Source organism: Atheta coriaria, unplaced genomic scaffold (genome assembly GCF_025399875.1).
Source record: "Atheta coriaria isolate IRGN ID8LTWV9N9 unplaced genomic scaffold, Caltech_Dcor_3.1 hic_scaffold_9_pilon, whole genome shotgun sequence".
NCBI lineage: Eukaryota > Metazoa > Arthropoda > Insecta > Coleoptera > Staphylinidae > Dalotia > Dalotia coriaria.
In genome coordinates, this window is record NW_027045451.1 from 5041804 (window position 1) to 5065353 (window position 23550).

General features: G+C 37.6%; 2 protein-coding genes across 4 annotated transcripts; one reads left to right on the forward strand and one right to left on the reverse strand.

The window, feature by feature from the left end:
- Positions 1-92: 92 nt before the first annotated feature.
- LOC135799846 (PAT complex subunit Asterix) lies at positions 93-5842 on the forward strand. Of its 3 annotated transcripts, XM_065313066.1 has the most exons (4): positions 94-239; positions 575-700; positions 5406-5521; positions 5581-5842. In XM_065313066.1, exons 2-4 carry the CDS (start codon positions 583-585, stop codon positions 5677-5679), a joined length of 333 nt encoding a protein of 110 aa, XP_065169138.1. In that variant the 5' UTR covers positions 94-239; positions 575-582; the 3' UTR covers positions 5680-5842. The 3 variants fall into 3 exon arrangements, with proteins under 3 accessions (XP_065169136.1, XP_065169138.1, XP_065169137.1); XM_065313064.1 differs by lacking the exons at positions 5406-5521; positions 5581-5842 and adding an exon at positions 2187-4939 and having other exon boundaries at positions 93-239; XM_065313065.1 differs by lacking the exons at positions 94-239; positions 575-700; positions 5406-5521; positions 5581-5842 and adding exons at positions 1646-2081; positions 2187-4939.
- Positions 5758-16521, reverse strand: Rcd6 (Reduction in Cnn dots 6). Its single transcript, XM_065313067.1, is given in 6 exon segments — positions 5758-6030; positions 6033-6428; positions 6496-6931; positions 7010-7105; positions 7693-7836; positions 16002-16521. Coding segments are annotated over 6 exon segments (1254 nt in total). The 5' UTR covers positions 16128-16521; the 3' UTR covers positions 5758-5974.
- Positions 16522-23550: the final 7029 nt, after the last annotated feature.

Below are 23550 nucleotides of genomic sequence, written 5' to 3' on the forward strand. Positions count from 1 at the left end.
AAACAATCATTATAAATATAAACGTTAATTATAAATAATATTAAACAATAGTTTAGTGCAAATACTAATAATCTACCCGAATTTTGAATAAAATCATTTGAATAATATAGCCTACATCAAATCTTGGTTTGGTGTATGTTGGGTTGCCAAAGTTTGAAGTTTGTTGAATGTGACAACCTGACGTATCGGCCCGTGTTTAGTTCACTTTAAGTCGCCATTGTGATTTGCAATAAGCAGCTGTAAGTATCGTCGATTTCCTCGCTAAACAACGCAATTTGCGCGTCGTGAGTGCTCCAAAGTGGTGCGCTTTGCTGGCGTACACCAGCCGCCACCGCAGTGAACACGCGCTGCCGCCACCTTTGCGCGCGATTTACGTAACGGCGAGCAGGGACTCGCTGTTTTAATTGACACTCGGACAACCTTTTTTTTCATTCTATTTACATGTCATTTACCCCGTTGTGTCGTCGCGCGACACGGCGCACGACGTCGTCGTTCCCGACGTTCCACCAACGTCTTGACCACTCGCAGTAAGTACCTGCCGACAAATTACTACAAATGTTTTTTCGTTACATAGAGATCGACATGATTCCTGGCAATGTGGACCCCCGGAGGCCTGAGAAGGTTCAGCGCTACAAGCCGCCACAAGCAAATGGAAATGCGCCTGTGGAGGATCTCACTCCGGACTACATGAACATACTGGGTGAGTTTCCCTCAACAGTTTCATAGACTACTTGCGAAAGTCACTCACAAGTACACACAGCAAAGTTGTTGATTGTTTTCTTCAAATGCAATGTCCTCATATCGAAAATATTGTAGAAGATTATTAAATAAACTGATTGAGGATGAATGCGTATTTCATGCTTATTGCATACAAGTTTGTATAATAAACATGAGCATGTTTAGTGTGTGTGATGACACAGTGCAGTGCACATGACTTACATTGATATTTATATTAGGCATAAATTGGTCTCTCATTGACCTTAATTAATTAAGGTGGTGCTGAGCGGAGTGTTTCGTGATTCATTCGCATTGCATCCGCTACGCCCGGCGGCTATGGCCTGGCGCCGCCGAATGAACAAAAGCGATGAAGTTATTTTATTTGTTTGCTGGTTGGAGCAAGTTTTAAACGTACGAAATTTCATTGTCAAAGAACATAAAGCAGGAGAATATAAACTAAGTTTTCATAGGAGTTTCAAAATTAAATTAACATCTTTGTTATTGCACTTAAAACTTGTGAAACTTGGTGTAAAATGTTTAATTTTGTTTAGTTTTTGGTTAGAAAATGGAATTCAAGTTTTTATTTGAGTAATATTGACAGTTTTTCATATTTATATTTACTTTTTAACAATAAATATGATTAACTGATATTAAATGTGATCATATCATTAAAGTATGTGAATAATTTTGTATTCATGTTTCAAAACAAACTTTTTGCACTCAAATTTCTAAGTTTTTTTTTAGAATGGTGTCAATGCTGTGCTATTTTCTAAAACCAGTTGATATATGTGTGCTTATTACGCATATCTTTCAAATTTGACCGAGAAAATTGATTAAATATAATAAATAGTTATAAATAGTTATGAAAATCAATGTCTGTATCGCTCCGTACCAGCAAAACAAAACCAAAGCTCTAGTCAGTTGTGGAAACCAATGAGAAACCGCAAAAATCGTATTCCGAGAAGAGTTTCATTGATAAATTTCGTCGTGCGACAACTATTTCAATGTTTGCATTCGCGCCGACGCGCTTGCTTCAAATGTTCAAATGTTTACGCATTCGAAAGTACCGCGCGCAATTTAGGATATAGAATTTCGTTGTTTATCCTCGCGGCCGGCGTGTTTACGATTCGCCGCGAACATCACCCAACCACACACATGAGACGCAAAAGTAGATAATAAACGCAGTGAGTCAAACAATTTGCGCGTCGCGCGCGCGAGGCCGCGCACTGTCGCCGCGGTGCGTCTAGTCGCAAGTCCATTCTCGCGGCGTGCCGACCAACCGTCCGGAAAACCAGGTTGTCGTGTTGCGCTCTCAAAATTGGCCCTCCCCCCACGAGCGGATGGCGGACCGTATTGAGTGACGAGTGGGTACCCGTAGCTAAATTTAAAATCAAACAAACCACCTACCTCACAGCTGATGATTGCGCACTGAAAGAAAGAAAGAAATGTCTAACGCTTGCATTCCGTAGGTCCCGACTCGGCCACGGCAATTGCAGACGGCATAGAAAAGAGCGGCGACGAAGACCTCGCCGGGGCGTCCAAGTCGACGTCGCAGGAGGCCAACGCCACCACCGTGATACCCACGAGTCCTCAATACGGCGTCGAAATAATCAGCAGCGCCGGCGACGAGGTCACCACCACAGCCATCGACAGCGTCGTCGAGACGACGGCCAAGGGGCACCTTGCGGCGAACGTCGACGAGGGCAAGGATATGCATTCGACGCCGAGCCGAAATGACCGCTTCAAGGTGGTCAAAATTGCTAGTTTGGAGCCATTTCGGCGCGGGCGGTGGAAATGTATGGACTATGTGGATGAAAATCCACCACAACCACAGCCGTCTGCGAAGCAAACGCAGTCAGCGACGAACATTCAAATGGGAGGATCGCAGTACATGCAGACACAGAGCCTACCACCGCAACACTTTCAACAAATGCTGGTGCAAAGCGGGTTTGCAGGGTCGCCTGCAGCCGGGTTCTACCAAGGAATGCCGAATCAAATGCTGCCCGGGCAGTATTTCTACCCGCACGGCAATGCGGTGATCTCACAGCAGGTGCCGGTGCAAACTGGCAGTACCACCGGCATGCAACAGTTTATCAACGCCGCCGGCCAGCCGTATTTCCCCGCAAATGTACCGCCGCACGCCGCCAGCGCCGGCTTTACGTACTCTAACGTACAGTACGTCCAGCCGAATCTCATTCAGACACAGAGCTCTGCGTTTGTTCCCACCAGCCAGACAGCGAACTTCCAACAGAGTCAGACCTATGCCGGCCAACCAACGACTGCTCAACAACAGCCGATGGTAAATGGTCATGCTTTCCCGCCGGGCGGCGGGACGGAATCACCTCAGGTGGTGGCCAGCCTGCCGACGCAAATCGCCAAGAATGTTATTCTCCAACCTGCAATCGCTTCGATGAACCAGACGCCGCCCACGGTTGGGCAGAACAGTATAAGCCAGCCAGCTCAGTACAACCCAGCCTACCAACCCGCAAGTCTACCCGCCAATCAAACGCCTGCAGCCCAACTCACCAACATCACAGCCGTCACGCAGGTGACGCAAGGTACGCCTATCATCACACCCGTGCCCGCCGCCGTACAGCCGTCGAGCCAGATTACCAATCCGGCCGCCGTCAGTCAGGCGGTAACGCTCACAGCTGCCAGCGCATTCAATCAAATGCACATTGCGCAGATACCTATACCCATAGCGCACTCCGCCCCCGCATCATCGACGAATCCGATGTACGTAGCGCAAGGTGGTGTGCCTAATGCTGACGATGGACAAGGCGATGTGGTAGGCGAGAGCAAAAATCCCGACAATCCTGAAGCCGGACAGCCAGGAGAAGATCCGGCTAAAGCCAATCCGGTCGTCAATGCAATTGATAACAAAATTGAACAGGCGATGGATTTGGTTAAGAGCCATCTCATGTACACGGTGCGCGAAGAGGTCGAGGTGCTTAAAGAGAAGATTGTCGAACTCATGGAGCGTATTCAGCAGTTAGAGACAGAGAACGCGTACTTAAAACAGCAGGTACTGAAGGGGGCGGGCGCGCCACCACCGACGAACGGTACGACGACGAGCACGAATGACGGCACGCCGGATCCCACGTCTCAGACGCCCACGCAACAACCCCCAGCGCCGCAATAGTCCGCGCAGCAGCTGCGCACGCTCCTCGGCCATCTTTTCCAACAACAACAACCGCCACACAAACCACACGAGTTGCAGTGATTGACTTTGACTTTGACCTTAGTGTAAGCGTACAAGCGGACAATCGTTGTGTTTGTGCGGTATGAGGGTGTGGGACGTCTCGAAGCGGCGGCCATTTTGCACACGCACACTGCGCTGCGCATACTTGGCTGACTTCTGGTTGGTGGTAATCTCTCCCGAAATGTAGCCAAACCGCTTCATTTAAGCAACACACACACGCAAGAATATCTTGTAAATTTGTAATTATATTGTAAAAAAACAGATATCTTATATATTATTAACAGATTACGCTAAATATTTAAATTTACGAAGAGGCGGAAAACGGACGCGATTGGTAAACAAATTGAACTTATACATAGATAAAGCCAAATTTATGATTTGGTGCTATTCAGAACTGTGATTATGTGCTCTTTTTAATTGATACTATTGATAATACGATATATTAAAATTAAAAAATGCGATAACGAAAAACGCTGGAGACTAAGGGTGTTGTAAGAGAGAAACAAGTAAGAAATTAAACGAATGTACGAAGTACGACAGAGCTGAGCAAGCTGAAAAAAACACTATCATTTGCTGTAAACAAAATTTTAAGCAAACAAAAGTTGATGTAATTTATTCTTATGCGCAGTCGCACGTAGCGAAATCGAGGAATGATCTAGGCTCTAGATGATTTAGCGAAATTTCATTTTAATAGTCAATTGTAATGAGCAAACTGCGCATGCGCAGAATGCAGTGCTTCTAATCAAATTGTTCTGCGCGAAGTCGCACCGTCAAAAATTAAAAGAAAAAAAACTAGCCACTCACGCGTATAGTATATTTTTTTATTTAATTTTATTGTATTCGAATTTGTTCATTTTTGTTTTATCAAGAGAAGAAAAAAAAAACAAGCATGCAAACAAAACATCCACGCACCACAAGAAAAACAACACTATGACTAAATACTAATGTAAAACTAAATTATTATACACGATGCGATGAATAAAGCGAAGGAAAACTTACAATTCCTACGTCCTAACCCTACACTGTAACTAAATATCTTTACATCTACTACGAGCTATATTTTTATATGCGTAGTTTCTGTTCGTCTATTTTAAGTTAAACGAACTTAAACTTGTCTAGCTAATATCTTAATCTTATTACAGTTGATATATTTGCCACTTTGGCAAATAGAGACTGATTGAGGTTAAGTATTAGTTTGGCAGTCACAGAAAATGAAACAAAAGTTGTTTAAACGTGATTTCAGTGTTTTGTTATGTAATATTATGCGTAGTATTCGTATGCTGTATATTCGTATAACTCGCAATATAAATGAAGTAAACAATAAGACAGATGATTGTTGCATAAATAAAGGAAATATGAGTATAAAAATAACATAACTACAGTTTCATTACAGGTTGGTAATACTTTTATTCACTTGTTAAACACTATGTTTTGTTTTTCTTTATCTTTTTGAAAATATTACTAATTTGCTGTTTTTGTGTTTCAGGAATGATTTTCAGCATGTGTGGACTCATGATGAGGTTGAAATGGTGTGCATGGGTCGCCTTGTACTGCTCCTGCATTAGTTTTGCAAATTCAAGGATTTCAGACGATACTAAACAGGTAAAACTATGTAGTAGTTGTACAAATACATGTTTTTAACTTTTCCTTGAATATTTCAGATCCTCAGCTCGTTTATGTTGTCTATCAGTGCCATAGTCATGTCATATCTTCAAAATCCACAACCTATGACTCCGCCATGGGCGGCTGCGGTAAACTAAACACTTGAAACCAAAGTATAAACATTGAATTGGTTTCTAAACATGTTCAGATGATTGTGCAATCATTGACATACAACATTTTGGGGTTTATTAGTCAATCGTTTCTTTATTATTATTTTCATCACTATAATGAACATGTCACAATAAAAAGTACAAAAAGTTAGTTGCTGCACTTATAAAACTTACAAATCTACAAAACATTAATAACTCAAGTCAGACGTTTGAGCTTTTTGCTAAGAATTAATATCACAATATTTGTTTGATTAAAACTTTAAAATTTTAGTCATATGAAGATTTAAAGTGCCACATCACGATATTTCTGCACATCCTCAGCGGAAGCATTGCTGAGGAGTTTTTGCTACTTAATTTATCCACTTGTTTCTTATATATTAAAAAGTCTGGCCCATCCAAAGGACCGTAATAGATTGGCACGCCGTAATTCTCGACTGGCTGCGCATAGAAACCGGTACGATTTCGGATCAAGTGCGTGTCACGTTGACCATCCACAGCGTCGGGAAGATTAATGTGCGTGGAGCTCTGGTTAAGTTCGTCGAGGGAGGCGAACTTTGGCAGTTTGGTATGTGCTTGTCTGCCTAAACTAAGCGTGTAGTTACTTCTCGGATAGTTAGGCACTGGCCAGAATCCTTGTGGTAAAGAATCCTTGGATGATAGTTTGTCATCCGGTGTGGTTTGAGGTGCAGGTAATGCGGAAACTTGACGGAGATCCATTAAGGATTGTGTTTTTTTCACTAAAAATGAATTTAATTTTTAGGTTGATTAAAAAGATTGATAATTTGATTGATATTATAAACTTACTTGATTCAGTCGAAGTATCAATCTTTTGTGGTACAAATATCGATGCATTAAATTCACTTGCAGTCGTAAATTGATATCCTTGATAGCCTTGATAATAATCAAAGACATTACCCATCATATTGTTGGGAAAAGCAAAGTTTCCAAACAGATGCGGCGTGCTAGATGCGCGTTTCAACGATCCTAAATACTGCAACTGTTCCATTGAGGTGTTAAACGCATTATTTTGATAAAACGGCCCGCCATTTTGATGGTACGCTGCTGTTTCCGCAGGAATTGTCACTGCCTGCAGACTTAGGTCACGCAATCGCTTGGAAACAATCTCTTCTTCCTTCCAGGACGTGTACAGCGACTGCACTAACACGATTTCGATGACATTGGCGAGAATTCGTGCCAACCAACACGTTAACTCAGTTATTCCATACAATGATTCAATTCTCTGCAAATAAACGACAAATTTATTAATATGTTATAGTTTGGACAACGTGTTGAGTTAGCGGGACTTGTTGGGACTCACCCAGTATTGGATGCTCATGTAAATGACCATTCCGGCTTCCGGAAACGTGAGAACCGTGACGGCGAACATCCAGGCAATCAGGCACAATGTGTTCTTCTGCAAACAGTGACGAAAAAACGTAAACGCAGAGTTAACAAACTATAACAATGTTACAATTAGGTTTACAATTGTTGTCCAGCATTTTCATGGTGGACAATGACATGGGTCACAAATTACACACCACAGCTACCAGCATTTTAATTTAAAAATTATTTAACTACAAAATAATATTTTCATTTCTGATTTTCGATTTCATGCGTGCTACTAATGCGTGTAAATTTGTTTAAATTTACACAAATTAACTAGCAATTTGCAATTATTTGCAAGGATTATCGCACTGAGTAAACAGTGCGCCGATAGAAAGTGTTGATTGTTCATAATTTACGACTTATATGCTTTGGGCCGTCGAGGAAGAGAAAACGTCGACGATTCTATTTAATTTCATTCATTGCGAATTCAATTGCACATAATACTGTGCCATTAATGTTCATAATTTTATGATTGGTCACACTATCACATATTACTTAACTGATAACTGTATTTAATGTTTTAGAATATTTCCGGCCGTAATTTAAAAACACGAAAGAGGAAAGGATTGCCTTCAGGAAACATATTAGTGACTTTAAATATTTATTATTACTTACAGTCGCTAATCCATGGATTAATAACGCCGCGAATAATGCGAGTGTGAAATATCCTGCGCATAATAACACTGCAGCAGTCGGTAGAGTTGTGGAAGATTCTAAAATCCATAACAATTCGAATGCGAATGCGATGAGATAAGTTATCTGAAAATAATAAAATAAAACATGAATATATTAAAATTTATGAGTCATGCATTCGTGTGTTTAGTGTTTATGCCCTGACGAATTGCTAACCCGTGGCAAGTCTAATTTCAAACTTAAATAACGGATTATGCAAATCGTAGATATGCAAAAGGTAAACTTATTTAATATAAGTACATGCTGGAAGACGTGCCAGACGATTATGTCGCATCATGCATCACGCGATGGCTTAAAACTTTTAAAAACTGTATGAACCGTTGGATAATATAATTGACAGACGAGACGCACCTCTTTTAATTCGCCAGTCGCCCAGTCGGCGCATTTTTTCGAAATGTTTCATCACATTCGCATCATCGTAATCATTGAGGCGGTGTTTAAGGCACGTGTAATTATGTGTTTATGTAAATATATGTATGCTTATTTTGTGTGGTAATGTGTCATTAATACGATGTGGGAAATTCAAGATGTCTTAATGAAACATTTCTTAATAATTTCATTTGGATTTTTAATTTTTTCAATTAATTATAGGTAATCTGTTCAAGTATGTTGTTGAATGTTGGATTGTTATTTTAAAAAGTGAGGCTTGATTGATTTTTATTACTTTGGTTTTACAAATATGTAATTACACGCTCTGATTAATTGATTAATAGCTTAATCGTTCATGAAACTCTGCGTAAAGTGTACCAATTTTTAAATTAATTTATAATTTATTTCATTCTGTCATTTATTATGCTAATTTGTAACTTGAATTATTATTGGCATAATTTATTTTGTAGAATTTAATTGATTTAATGTTTCTGCGATTCAATCGTGTGTAATACTAAGTGGTAATTAAGGAAAATTAATTATAGGATAAAAGGATTAAATTTATACGCAATACTTGAATTATTTGCAAATATTTTACAATAATTCAACAAATTTTGCTTCTTTAGTCATTTTAATTGAATATTTTTATTGTTTGTTAGTAACTAGCCTCATTTTACGAAAATTCGCAGATTTTTCATGAGTAATCTCGCTAATATTAGAAATTTAACAGACGTGAATGCAAATCTAGAAACTTTTAAGTTGATACTTAATCTGTGGTATTAGGAGTGATTTAAAATCAGCGTTCCGTTGAGTTATCATTAAAAAGTTATTAATGCGTTCACGCCGGTACTTACTAATTATTGACGATTTATACTTAATCGATAATCACAAGTTGATCGATGCCACGATAGCAGACGCACTGAAGACAGATTAATCGTTTGCTTCATGCGTTCGTGATTTGAGTCATAACGCAGAAGTTATCTATACTTAAACGTGATTTATAACCGTAAATTGCTTCAAAAAGAAATTAAGGACATTGGAGAGAACGCAGGTTGGGCATTCATTAGTCATATTCAAATTATTGTTGAAATTAATAATAAATTAAATCGATAAATCAATTAAATAAGAGAAAATCGTACAAAATTGTATATTGTTGATACAATGCGTTTAAAATAACGAATTTATTTTGAAATTGATTTTAAAATGATTAATTTTAGAATAACACAATATAACAACACTAATCTTAAAAGATATTTTAATTATAGTCCTAGTTATGCTTGGAAATTATAATCATTGATTACATGATGCAGATGTTGTATTGTTATAGCTGCATGTAGAACACGAACAACACTTAGCTATTAAAATCTTTTAATCTTGATGTTATAGTAAAATATTGGAACATATCAAGATCTTAGATTGACGGTTGTAAAGCGAAGAATGTATTCGTAATCTGTTGTGCGCATTTTCATTGATTCATTGATTGAAAACAGTTTCATTGATTGAAGCAGTAGGATAAAACATTCGACCTGGTTTAGATTAATTGCAAGTAGTAAGCGGCATAAAATAAGATTGCAATGTGCGTTAATCAATGATAATGGCATCGATTAATGTCGATTTTAATTTACTACGGCGCTACAAATGCTAAAATATATAGGTAAGGAATGTAAAATGGTGAAATATAGTGCGTGCATGTGAACAAAGAATAGTCGTGCGAAAAACTTGGTATTTAAACATAATAAACAAAATAACAATCCATTACGATGACTAATAAACTTGTATACAAGTAGCTAGGCTTTAAATATCAGAATAATATCACAAAAACAATAAGTTAACACGAAATTCTAATTGAAAACAATTTATGCAACCAAATTTACGTAAAACGATGCAAAATGTTAAGTTTTAAAGTAAAAAATCAACGTTTTTTATTCGTTATTCTATTATTTATAATTAATAGTTATTTGCACTCAAATTTCACTCCCATAAAGATAAATTATTACCGTCGGTTTTCTTTGAAGTGATTTTTGTACGTTTCATTTTGTTTCGTTTTCGGTCTCTGCTTATAAACTTTTTTATTTGCTTTGCCTGTCGCTGCTTATTGGAATTTCGTGCGTTGTGCGTTTCTACGCCTCGGGGAAGTCTTTCGAGTCAGATTCACTTTTGTTTCGTACTTTAGTATTTCGTGTCTTGCTTCTTGTTCATTTGGAATGGTTTTTTGTTTGTTTCTGCTCACAGAGAAATATTTTGAATATTTTATGTTGCAAAATACGCACGGAGCAGTGTAATATGTATGAACACATATTCAGGCATAGGAATATAAAGAATTGCGAAACTATGGAAACTCAAGACTTTCTCGTGCGTATTTTACGTCCAGAACAAATCTGCGGTACCTGATTGTACCATTTTAATGTGAAAATGTTCTTTATTGCTCATAACTTAATGATTAAAACATTAAACTGCGCAATTTATAAGTTTAATCAAGACAAGATAAAATATACTTACTTTTGTCAAATGTAACTCACATTTATGAAGCATTTTAATATATCTACGATTTGCGTGCTGTGCAAATATTACCTTCATAAGTAACAAAATTCACAAACAAAGATTTATATTATGTGGTTTTGCTTGATTGAGTATAACATGATTTATAACTTTGTATATTATGTACTCGCACAGTGCAAATTGCAATCGTAATATTTTACTGCTTTGCGTATTCATATTTTAAATTCCATCTGAGATTTTTACCTCTCCATGTTACTTAAGTTGAGATAAGCTGCGCTTAGAAAAGGCGCTGCTTCGCGCTCAGTGCTCGCATATGCCAATAAAACCGTTTTGAATAAAAATCTATTTAGATCAGCGCGAAGCCCACGTGCGTGTTTATGCACGCGGGTCGGTTGTCATTTTGTGTCGCTGCCGGTTTTCTATTACCGCCTAATCGTGCGAATAAAATTTATACCTACGAGTACATAATACGTATGAACTCAGCAGTAACTTGACCAGAAGTTAAGTTAAGCAGCAATTCTTAATAATTTTAGGAATTTTAGGAATTCCGGAGATAATATTACATATAATTTGAGTTTTAAAGATAAATTTATAAAATGTGGCCGTGAATTTCTTTCTTTTTGTTGTTTCTACTTAATTTACGTAAACTTTTACTGAATAATTTATTTTCAAGCGTCTAAAAGTACTTTAAACTCAATTGAAACACTTTCCGTTTGTATTCCTTTTTTCAACTTGTTACTAATTGAATTTTTACACCTCTTTAACCAGTTTTTACCGATGGTTTATCGCTTGCATTGTTTCATTACGTCCGTTTCTACTCCGGCCTAAAAGTAATTGTAATTCAGTTATGTACAAATCAATTGCGGTTTGATTGTCGGTCGCATGCCGGTTGCACTAAACTCAATCCAAATCCAAACATAATTGAGCCTAGAACACTAGGTACAGAGCAGAATTGTAAATACCTAACTGTACATCCGGATACGGACGTGTTACTGGCTGCATTTTAGTCTGTTTCCTGCGACTGCTGCTAACCGACAAGCCTGCATTTTGTTTAGCGTGTAATAGTGAACGTTTATGTTGAACGAAAAAAAAAACGCTAATTAATTTGTATCCATTTATGATTTCGAATTGAGTTTGAACAAAGCGTTAACGATCGAATAAAATATTCAAGGCGAGGAAGTAAAGACACGTGCTTAACATGTTGATTGCTGGAATTTTATACTTGAACTGCTTTCAACTTTTAATATTGGTAGATTAAAAAGTCAAGATCAATCGTAAAAGTAATATGTCTTTATTACAACGATTAAAATATTTGTTTTGATATAAAAATAGACAATTAAAGCAATTTTTGATAAATAATTGGCTGAAATTTTAAAAGTTTGGTTATGTTTTACCATTTTTTACATTTTCGTATTTTTAGTTTATTTTTTGAACTTGTATGTGAACATGACGTGACAAAATGACTCTACAAGCACAATATTCCATAAATTAAAAACTTGAGTCTTATTAAAATATTCCGGTGAAGTGACCTTAACATTTTTCCTTCCTTGCATCGCTTGCAGCGACGTGTTTTCAACGCGCCGACGTGTTTCAAGTTACAAATGAACCGCAACTGACCAACGTTTACTTAAATTTTAAATAGTTTAACAAATACGTTTCAAACGAATGAATGAATGAATGAAATCGCCCACAAATCAACAAATCTTTCAACACCAGTTGTAATTTACTAAATACATAATTATTTTGCATGTTAAACGTTCAAAGAAAGATAAACAAATGAAATGCACTGCGTATTGTTTCTCCGGACGGTATTTGTTTCAAGGCGATTCGCGACTTCCACACAGTAATTATTTATTTAACGGAGGTTAGCACTCCGATAGATTAATTAATTTAGAATAATTTATTAGTTCGATTAATTGCAAGTAAACTATGTACTTTCCTGATTGGGAGTTTTTTGTTTTGGTGTGTTGGTTTTAAATTAATTGCAAAGTCATGTTTGTTGTGTGTTGCAAAGCGAGTAAAAGTGTGAATGGCCTAGTTAAGCGGCGTTTTTCCATTTTCCGTTAACCGCCTGACTGCACTTTACTCTAACTCCGCAAGTTTCAAGCCTACGCGTTAAAAAGTGCGCTACGCGTTTGAAAATCGTAGTCGTAGAAATACGAGTAGAGAAACGCAGAAACGCAGAAATGGAAAAACAAATTAGTGCCTTAACGGTGCGCGCAATTATGTTTAGCTGTACACTAGACTTTGATTTGCTACTTAGTCACAAACTGGAAAATTTTATTATTAAAGATTTGTGAGTGTGTGCGTGGAGTTTTAAAAGATTGTAGGTTTCGGGTTGTAGGCTTGCTGCTTGCAAAATCAGTTTGCCAAGTTTGTTGCAATATTGCTGTTTAGCATACGTTTAGCAAAGATTGTGCATTCGCATGACTCGCTTGTTTACTTTTATGGCGAGACGCGTCATGGTTTAAAAAGGAAAAACGCGAGAAGAATGAATCCGAGAGGAAAACTGTAATTGCGCACATATTGCAACACTTTGCGAAGAAGTGCTCAAAACGCAGCTGAGCGGCAAATAAAAAATACCTTCCGGCGAAAATGATCACTTATTTAATTTACAAACAACGTTTTGTTAAAAATTTAAATCAAAATGGACAAACATAAATATTACTCCTTAATTTTATTTTATTTATTAAGATTTGAACTAATTATGATGTAGTTTAATGAATAAAAGTCGAAATGACTTTTATCATCAATTGTTGGTTTCACTCGCATTTTAATGATTTTTTAATGACTCCAAATTGTGGTTTGATGCAACACTTTCGTTCACCTTTGCTCACCTTTGCCATAACCGCTGCGAACTTACATTCAACTCTAAACAAACATAATAAAAACACGAAAGGAATGCAGAGCGCATTTGTAACAGTCACAATAAAAATAAAATCTTACAAAACCGCTCGTAATAAACCAAACAATAAAAAACACACAAATTAAAACGTTAAAATCTCATATCTGAGAAATTCTACTTAATAAACAAATACATACCTATATCTAGTTAAAAATTTAGTCCTTATTAAACATTGGAAATCTACAAGATTTCATTTTAGTTTTGTTTAGTTTTGTCACAGCTGAAGTGATCACACATGGCATGTCCATGCTATTACGCGTTTCGCATCTGTTAAATTTTAATAAAATACAACTTGAGTTAAAATGCTTGAAACGCGAAGAGTTGGGTCCTTGAGCAGGCACTAAACAAACAAATCTTGTCATTGTCGTAACGTTTGCTAATCAGCATGCAGACCAATGCCTATATCTGTGCGTGTCCACATCGTTTGTTAGTCTATTAATTAGATAGTCAAGGAAAATGAAATTTTACTTGAGTAAATATTGTGCAAAGAAGCGAAGAGTTAAAATGGAAGACTTGTGGTGCTGTGACAATGTAATCGTGGGCAGATCCTTCGGATTATCATAAATAACATAAGTAAAATAACTTAGAAACAAAGAATATTAATTAATTCGTATTGTAAGATTTGTTACATAATTTATTTTCAAGGATTGTAGGAAATCACATAAATTTCATATTTTATTAAAACTTTCTTTCAAACCGTTTTATAATCTTAATAAATACAAGTTTAGTATGCCAACTTTTCATTCATATTCAATGAATTTAGGCTAACATAACATTTAATAGATTATATAGTTCATCTTTTCAATTTATTCATTGCATTCAGAAACTTGAAAATCTAGTTTACGAGTATACCAAACCGTTAAAAACTTTTAACATTCTTTAAGTATAGATTGAAACAGATAAAAATCTTATACAAACGCTTAGCGCTGATTTGTGCGATAAATGTCAAATTTCACATTTTCATAAATTTCACCAACGAAATCCTTCGATTTGATTGCATAAATGTTTAATATCATGCTATAAACACATAAAGCTGATGAGATAACCATCAACATCATAAAACACCTCGGTAGCTTTCGATGATAACTCCATAAATTACATTGACAGCCTCTAATAATGAATGCAAGATGCTCCCAGCAAAAACCACTACATTCCACGTATGAATAAATAGGAATGACGTACAAATAGCAAATAAACGCTTTCAACATAACAGCACTCACTTAAAAGGAAGATTGAATGATATGCTAATTGCAAAAAGGAAAACATCATACTTCAAATTCGACTATAAAACATATCACACATCAAACACCTTAATAGAATCATGTAAAATTGTAAAACAGTGAAAGTATTGCATAAATTTTGTCCTCGTCGTGTGACTAATCAACTATTTGTTTGTTAGAAGTTAGAAGTTTCTTCATGATTCATTTATGCATTGCTTCATTTGTTTATCATTCTTTTTTTAGCTTCAATGTGAGAATTACTCGTACATTGACAATCGCTTTCGGCAATCGCACACATTTCTTTTGTTTTCGTGCTGATGCGATGAGACATGCACGTCGTCGTAAAAATGTCTGGATGTGTTTCGTTTTCTTGCATTGCGGTATTGCGATAACCATCAAGGAGAACAATGTGTCAGTGACAAACGGTGAGAGAACAATGCTTAGTCGCGTCACAGAATCAGAATTTCAATTTTTGTCACTTAACATAGGTATTATGATGTATTGTACATCGGCACGTGCGAAGAAAAAAGAATCATGTTTTCATAAAATTATTTTTAAAAGGTTAAAAGTTAGTTTTATGATGTTTTTTTCTTTTATTTCCGTTAACAAATAGTTTTTCTAGAAAATCCAAGCGTAATTATTCATAATTTATTTAAGTTTTAACTAAAATTAAAAAAAAATACTTTTTAATTTAAAAACTTGTTTAAAACTTTGTTTTTCATTATATTTTTAACTCTTTAAAGTTAATTTCTGTGCGTAGGCAATTAAACCGCGTGCTTTGCGGTTTCCGTGTGAATTTTCCTTAATTTTACATTGTTTGATATCCCTTTGCAATAAGTAACTAAGTTTCACATTGTTTCATTTGATTCTTTTCCGTGAGTTTTGTGTATATTTTTGTGCAGTTCATGGGAGTTTTCGATTAGCGGAATATAAAGATTTAGATAAGTCTAATTTCGTAACACGTTAACTCACAACTCTGTACCTACTCTTAACTCGTGTCTCTATCATTATTCATAATTCATGTAACGTAATTTGTAATTACATGCAGCTGACGTACGAGGATATATCTAGAGATTCAGGAAACAATCGAACATTGAGCACGAGACAAGATTTTCATCGGTGACTCAAACGCTTAATTATAAAATATGCAATAACAGGTTTCTATAGGAATGTAAATGTATTCAATTGTTGTGTGAGATGTATTTATAAGATAATGTAGACTTAGTTTAATAACTTACAAGGAGATAAACAGCTAAAAATCCAGCTGCGATCGCTAAACTACAGCAGAAACAGTTTTGAAAACAGGAGAGGCGATCGTTAACGAACGTTTCGCACTGGCGCATCACAATCGGTGATAAACACATTTTAAACTTTGTTTTAAATTGGTTTATCACTAAAAGAAAACTTCTTTCATTGTTTTTGGTGTTTTTGTTACTTAAAACTTTGGATTTATTAGCGTTTTAAACACTTTCAGCTTAGATTTAATCAAGTGTATTACATTTTTGTTTTTAATGTTTAATGATTTAAATACCTGATGTGCACTTAACTTAATCCTAATTCGCTCGTTAGCGCGCAACGCGTGTTTCGCGCCTCGAAAGCTCGAAATTGCACTGACCGATCGAAATTCGAATCAGCGGCGACGCGCGCGCTCGACACGCGTTTGCAAACTCGCACTCAAATTTCCCACTCGGTTTTAAAGCTGCGGGCATTACGCATAACTCCGCAAGAATGTTCTTGAGAGAACGAGCAACGATTTGTAACTTTCTCTGTTTCACGCGCGTTTGTATGCAACACGCGCAATCAACATCGTAAGCACAGGTATGATATCATTTCATTCGTTGTATGAATCACGAAAAGTTAAATCAGCGCTCTGATGATGTTTTAACATTGGCAACTTTTAATACTCAACTTTAGTATGGGTTAAGTTCGTAGATGTCGCTATTTAACATTATATTTGGATGTATTTAGTTTGATACATAGTTTGATACATTCAATTATTCAAGGAAAAAAATTCTTAAATTTGTTTATAACAAAACTGGAACTTGGAATTTCAATGTAATTCAGTTTTTATTAACCTTCTGCAATGTGTAATATATAGTAGTATTGAATCAACTAAAGTTAAAAAAGAACTACCGGTATTTTGGGTTGCCTACGTTACAACTCTACAATTTAAAAATAATCACAGATAAACTAACCATTCAACTTGTATGTTTTTTAAATTGAAGCAGACAAAGCTAATAGTATAATTGTAAAAACAGAAACTCCTCTGATATCAAGAAATTAATTTAAAAATTAATATAAATTAAATTAAATTTTAATTAAATACAAATAACCGAGCTAATAGTTTGAACAAACTATTCCCAAATAACCAACCATCGCATATATTTTAAACCTAGTGAGATGTAAGTTTTTACTCTAACGAATTCTTTTAAGACAAACGTCGGCTTTGTATTGATTGTGACTGTGAGTTCGGTATCGACTTGAATATTTATGAGCGGAATTAAAGCGTTCGCGAATTAATCATCATAGACAGCCTTCGTTGCTTCGCATTATGCGAACTTCTTCTGCTATGTGCGCGCCAGTGTGCAGGAGTTTGGAAACTTCCAGCTTAATTGAAATGCACGAAACGCTCGCGCTGCCGGAGAGCGAACGAAACTCGATGCGGCCGTGTCGCCGTTGCCCCGCCGGCAGTTAGCAAACTGTCTGGCCGCGAACACGCTAACACAATCGATATCGAATATAAGGGAATATCAGGGATAACGGGATAAGGAGTGCTCAATGTGAATGAATAACTCATTCGCTTCCGAGGCCGTTGTAGAGTCCATCTGAGCCTCGGAACGCAGAGAGAGGAGTCTGGAGTCTATAATGTGCAAACTTGGCACAAGGCGTGCGCGGCGCAAACTTGCCAAGTGCCAACATTCGGTTCCTGCGAAGTAAATCCAGCAACCAGAAGTAAATTAAGATTTAGTGAAGCTTGCATTGATCGAATCATTTGCACATGGAAGCATATTTTTAAGAAAAATTCTAAAATTATGCATAATCACGTTTTTACACTTAATTTTATCACAAGAAATAAAATAATCCATTAGATAACACAAATGGATCCTATTAAAAGACAAAGCAAGAACTATCCGGATTGTAAATACCGAATACTATTAACTCAATGGGGCGCTTCTTGGCTGATACAATTCAGAATTGTAAAATTTTCACTAGGGTCGTAAACCAATACGCCGAATAACCACATTGTTATCCATTGTTCGCTTACTTCACTTGTCAGGTCATAATCGTAAAGGGGCCCGGCCCTTAAAGGCCCGCCAGGTAGAGAATTTAAAACCTTCCGTAGAGGACAACCTCAAAACTTCAAATACGGGTAATATGGGTAATTCATGATTCATGATTCGAAAACTAGCGGCATCGAAGAAAGGCATAACAAGACGTCGGATAATTGAGCCCCGGCGATTTTGTCGACGTGAATTCTCGGCCAGCTAACGCTGGAACTCTAGGAGGCTATTGTTTCGCTGGTCGATTCAGTCGATTCTCTAATATGAGCTTGCATTTCAAACGCACGAAGCATTCGGACGATGCGGACGATTCGTATTCTTGTTACGGCATTAGGCAAGATCGTCTCGGGATAATTAGGGGTTCCGACCTCTTTTATTGTTGCTATTATACATTAATGACGCTTATAAAATTGGATTCAGATAGTCCTACTACACCAAACTGCTATAATTTAGATAGTTATCAATTTTATATAAGAGAGGCGATATTGTAAAAACTCTACTTTACCTGATAGTGTTTGGTCGGTTGACATGGCAACACGTAAATAACTTGGTAAGTTATAGCTGTGCTGGTGTTGCTATAAATGAACCAAAGATAAGAATTTTTCATTTTCATGAAACTTTGTATTTTGCATTGGTATAGAATGGAGGTCTCCACGTGTACAGCAAACAACTGACCTTCGGTGTTATGATGTAATCTCATTGCAACTTTTACAAACTTCTTCATCATAATGTGTCTTATTGTTTCGATTGTAATTTGTCATGCTGTTCTTTAATTCCTTCAATAATAATTTAAGCCGAAACAGCGCACAATATGTAATTATTTCGTGATCTATTTCTCCATTGTTCGGCATTCGTCGCCCCGCGGTGGAAAACAATAAAATTGCTTATTTATTCAGCTTGTTTATGAATGTGTCGTAGGTATACGCCGCGACCATTGTTATCGCTCCTTCATTCCACCGCTCCATTCTTAGCATTCTTCGAAAATGTAGAGCCATGGTGTGTTTTTTCGTTTCCTATTAGACAATTTTCAATTCTTTGGGATTTTTGTTCGGCATTCTGCGCCGCGTCGTCTAAATGTGTTTTATTGTTGTTAATATTAGACCGAAGGATGAAAGGCGTTCGTTATTGTTGTTTGCAGAAAAATGAAAGAATGGAAAATGATACATCTATAAATCAGCGTGTAGTTATGTAACGCGTGTGCGCGTTTTAATCATTTACAAAGAAACCATGCAAACAAAAAGGCGCAAAATGACGACAATGGCAAAGCAAATGAATAAAGAATGCTCAATGGAATGGAATCCAACGAGAGACAACGAGAGTCAACGACAACACAACACAACAAAAACGTTGATTCCCGGTAAGAATAGCAACTGGAGAAAAAGTTGTGCGTTTGTTATTTTCAGAAGAAATTTAAAATTTCAACCGAGCATAACAAAACGCACAACCTTGACTTTGATTAGTCACTCAGTCACACTTGAGGCAATCATAAAAATACTCAAAACGATTCAGCGATTTGCATCTGTCGTGCGCGTGTAACAAAGTTGTCATTATTCAGCGACAAGCGACAAGTGGAGACTTCGCTGCGCACGGAAAGTTATAAATAATGACACTTGCAGACACGCGCAGACGATGGGGTCCACGTGAGTCGGCGGAGAGCGGGCCTGGCACTCGACACGAGGGACGCGGAAAGCGGACGCAAACAACGAGTGGATAATTAAAGCCCTCCATCATTCACCGTGCGCACATTCTACTTCGCAGACTTCGAGAGCACCGAGAGCACTTTATCTATATCTATCAATGCTGGTCGGCCGCCGGTCGCATGTTGGTGGTGGTGGTTGCGAGCAGTCGAGTTCCGTTGTGTAATCAGTCGAACGAGCCGCGCAGACGACGAGGCGGGAGGGCCGCAACTATGTAATTACGGTTTTCTGTTCGTGGCGCATGGGCACACGAAGCAGTTACATTTGTAGTCGGTGCTCATAGTAATGCGTCGGCTTATGGCAGTCGAGGAAATTAGGGAGTTATAACGATTGTCCAAATTTACTATATTTCACTACCACTACCACTGACGCAACACGTCTGCACCCTTCTAAATCTCACTCAATAACACAACAGCAGCATTTTCAACAAACGCAAATTCAAATCAAAAAGAAAGAAAAAATAAATATTTAAAATTCTTCCTTCGTGTAGCGTAAAAAATTCTCTTTGAGCAAAATATATACTGATGTATAAAGCTCCCGCCCTCGTCGAAAATCACATACAAGAATTAATAAAAATAACAAGAGTCGACGTTGCATGACGTTGAAGAATGTATCCGATAATCACATAAACGCAAAGCAAACAGCGCGGATCGTCTAACTGCGCTCTCCATCTCCAGGACAACGAATTGACTCGCATTCGAGGGGAGTTGAAACTTTTTAAATTGCTAAATACGCGTGGATGCGTCCCAACTAAACTAACGGTCAATTTTTGAAAGTACCTACTTTTGGCAGTTTGTGCCGAAAAAAATAACACGGGGACGGTTTTTATAGAGGGGTTAAAAATGTAATTTCGATAGTAATCTCGCTTCTTTCCGGACATCACGTAACATATTGTATTTTGTATGCAATTTGCTGAAATTCAATTGTGTTTGCGCAGTTCCCAGAATAACTGATACATTTTTCGAGTTTTTCGGAACATTTTAGGGCTTTATTCATCAAAATTCGTTACACTACATATTTCTATAGCTGTAATGCACCCAAATGCACCCTTTTTGATGACATTCGACTTTATTCCCTAGAATTATAGTTTTTTAGATGCATTCACAGAAAAAAACGCGTTCGTTTACTGTCAATGTCTGCAATCATTGTAATTGAAAAAGTTCCATTCTCGTCACTCAATTTCAATTAGATTCTCTACGCGCTATAGAATTCGATACGTTTTTCTGTGTCTAGTAAAAATAATTTCGCGCAGAATTTATAGCAGCATATCTCATGAATATGAATCGGTCATAATTTCGCCCGGCAACTACTGTCACACCGACTGTCACCATTTGTAGGTGAACTTCATTATGCTAGCCAAACAAGATGCGACCTCAATAAAAACATAAAATATCCCCGAGGCTGGCGCATTGCATAAATTTAATAATTCCGAAATAAGTTTAGGGGCGAATTCGATTGTGTGTGTGTGTGTCTGGTGCGCTGGAGGGCAGTTTTCAGCGCGGCTCGTGTCACTCTGCGTTCCTTTTATATGCAAATACATACTGCAAAGTTTTCATATTGACTTTTGCCGCTGTGGGCCCCCGAAGCCTTGAGAGATGCGAGCATAGAAATTCAGCGTGGCCCCATCAGCGAGAGGCAGGCCCCGGCCCCGAGTATAATGCACTATTCTGTCGTTTTTCGACGTTTTGTGTGTGTGATGTGCAGTTATGTGCTCTCGCATGCACCGCACGGCATGACGCGCGCGGACGGACACACGGGAAGATAGCGTTTCGAGGAAATGCCTCTTCGTGCCCGAGCGCAACTGTGCATAAGTGCATAAACATGGGTATAACATGGGAGAAATGTTAAAAATCCAACAGGACCGTACCAATCAACAAAAAACACAAAACACATCAAAATCAAATAAAAACATTAAAAAACTAAAAAAACGAAAAAATTAATTAAATTTCTTAATAAAATTAAAATTAAAATTTTCTAGTGACGACTCTGTAAAAGTCCTAATTCGACGCTTGTAAAAATACGCAAAGTCAAGAAAATCATGCCGGGACTCAACGTATGCAAAGGCGTGACACTTATACTTGAAAATTATAGTTATGGCCATAAGGCTCGTCCACCTTTTCGTCGTCGTAGCTTGCCTTTCTTGCGCTGCAAACACTGCGAACAATTCCATTCCTTTCCATTCCGTGCGCGCTCGGATATGGAACGAAATAGAATGGCGTCGGTCCGCAGTGGCATGGGATAGAAAGATAGATTGTTATGCTGTTTGCATGCCGGCATTTCGACGGCGTTTACACAGAATTCATGCTCACAGGGCAGGCAGGCAGGCAGAGGCAGATAGGGAAAGAAGAAGGAAGCGATGCGATGCCATGCGCGGAGGCTGCTGACACTCGGAGGAAAGACAGCGTGAAACGATGGATGGTTGATGATTCCACGTACCGGTGGTGCTTACAACTTGCGTGTCAGAAGTCAGGAGCAGCGCAAACGAGCGCATTTTTATGATGTTGTAATTTTGAAATTTCGAAGAAATTTCCAGAACACTCCTCGAAGATAATCAGAGTTCTTCGTTCACAAATTGGAGAACTGTGGTCGTGGGCTTGTTTTTACGAGTTTTTAGAAACATAGTAATTGAGTGTGACGGCCTCGATGAAAAATAAAAGACAAAATGAATTTACCTATTCAACTGTGCACAATTTGCGGTTTCATTCTCACACAACGTTTGAAACTGTAGATTTCACGTTGTTATTGGAAGAAAACGTGCCGCACATGTCGAGTCGAGAAAATCGTCCAAGAGAGTCTAGACGAAATTTAAAGCCAAGATTACTTTCCAGTTTCCACATCACTTAACACTGCACACACACAGAGAAAAAAATGTTTTCCTCGTCATATCCTCAAAGCTCGTCAGGCTCGAGTTGAGTTAAAACACCTGTCCTATTCTTTGTCCAACCAACCTTCGCAGTTTGCACTGATGGGCAAATCAGTAAATGGGTAATTACCTGCCGCGGTGATTTGGCACATTCGAGACATTTGGCACGCTGACGCATTCACATTCACACAAAAGCTGCACTATAATACCTGGTTGCGATGGCGTACCCTGATTGTTCTGATAACAAACCGACGGACCAACGGCGTCATTGAAACCAAATTCTAAAGAATACAACGCCATTAACCAACCCGGGGGTTAGTTGTTGTTAGTTTGTTAAGTTCAGATTTGTAGTTGCGCTAAGTGTGCTCTTACCTCATTGCATTTGTAGTTGTAGAATTAATGAGGTTGGGCTAAGTACCGCTGACGCCAAACCTATCGCTGAGTGATTAGTACTGTCTCGTAATAGCTTGATAAATTAATAAAAATCAATAATGATAGTAGAAAACAAAAGCAGACACGCAGACGACGAGCGCAGTAATTACGCGCCGTCAATATTTAATGCACATCCGACTCTCCACTTTGTTGCTTAATACACGTGGTCTCGCCGGATTGGAACAACGTGAATTGAATGTAAATATTATGAGAATCGTCGACCAATAACGTCCACTAATAACTTTTAATAACATTCGATCAATTTCGGAAACAGTTTCAGGCAGGAACTAGAGTAGTATTGTTCTAAGGACAAAGACAAACAATATGCAACCCTAAATGTGTCTAAATATTCAATTGCGTCCATGGTTTCCAAGGTAATGACAATATTACAGAGCTCTGTAATATTTTTATCAAAATAATTAATTATACAATTACTGCAGGCAAAAATACACAAACTCGGTATTACAGAGCTCTGTAATTCTCATTTATACCACTTGGACGTCTTTGTGGTCAT

Excerpts from the sequence above, each read along its gene's own strand:
- LOC135799846 (XM_065313064.1), top strand. The coding sequence starts at position 583 with ATGATTCCTGGCAATGTGGACCCCCGGAGGCCTGAGAAGGTTCAGCGC. Across the intron at positions 701-2,186 it reads GGACTACATGAACATACTGG|GTCCCGACTCGGCCACGGCA; the intron begins GTGAGTTTCCCT and ends TGCATTCCGTAG.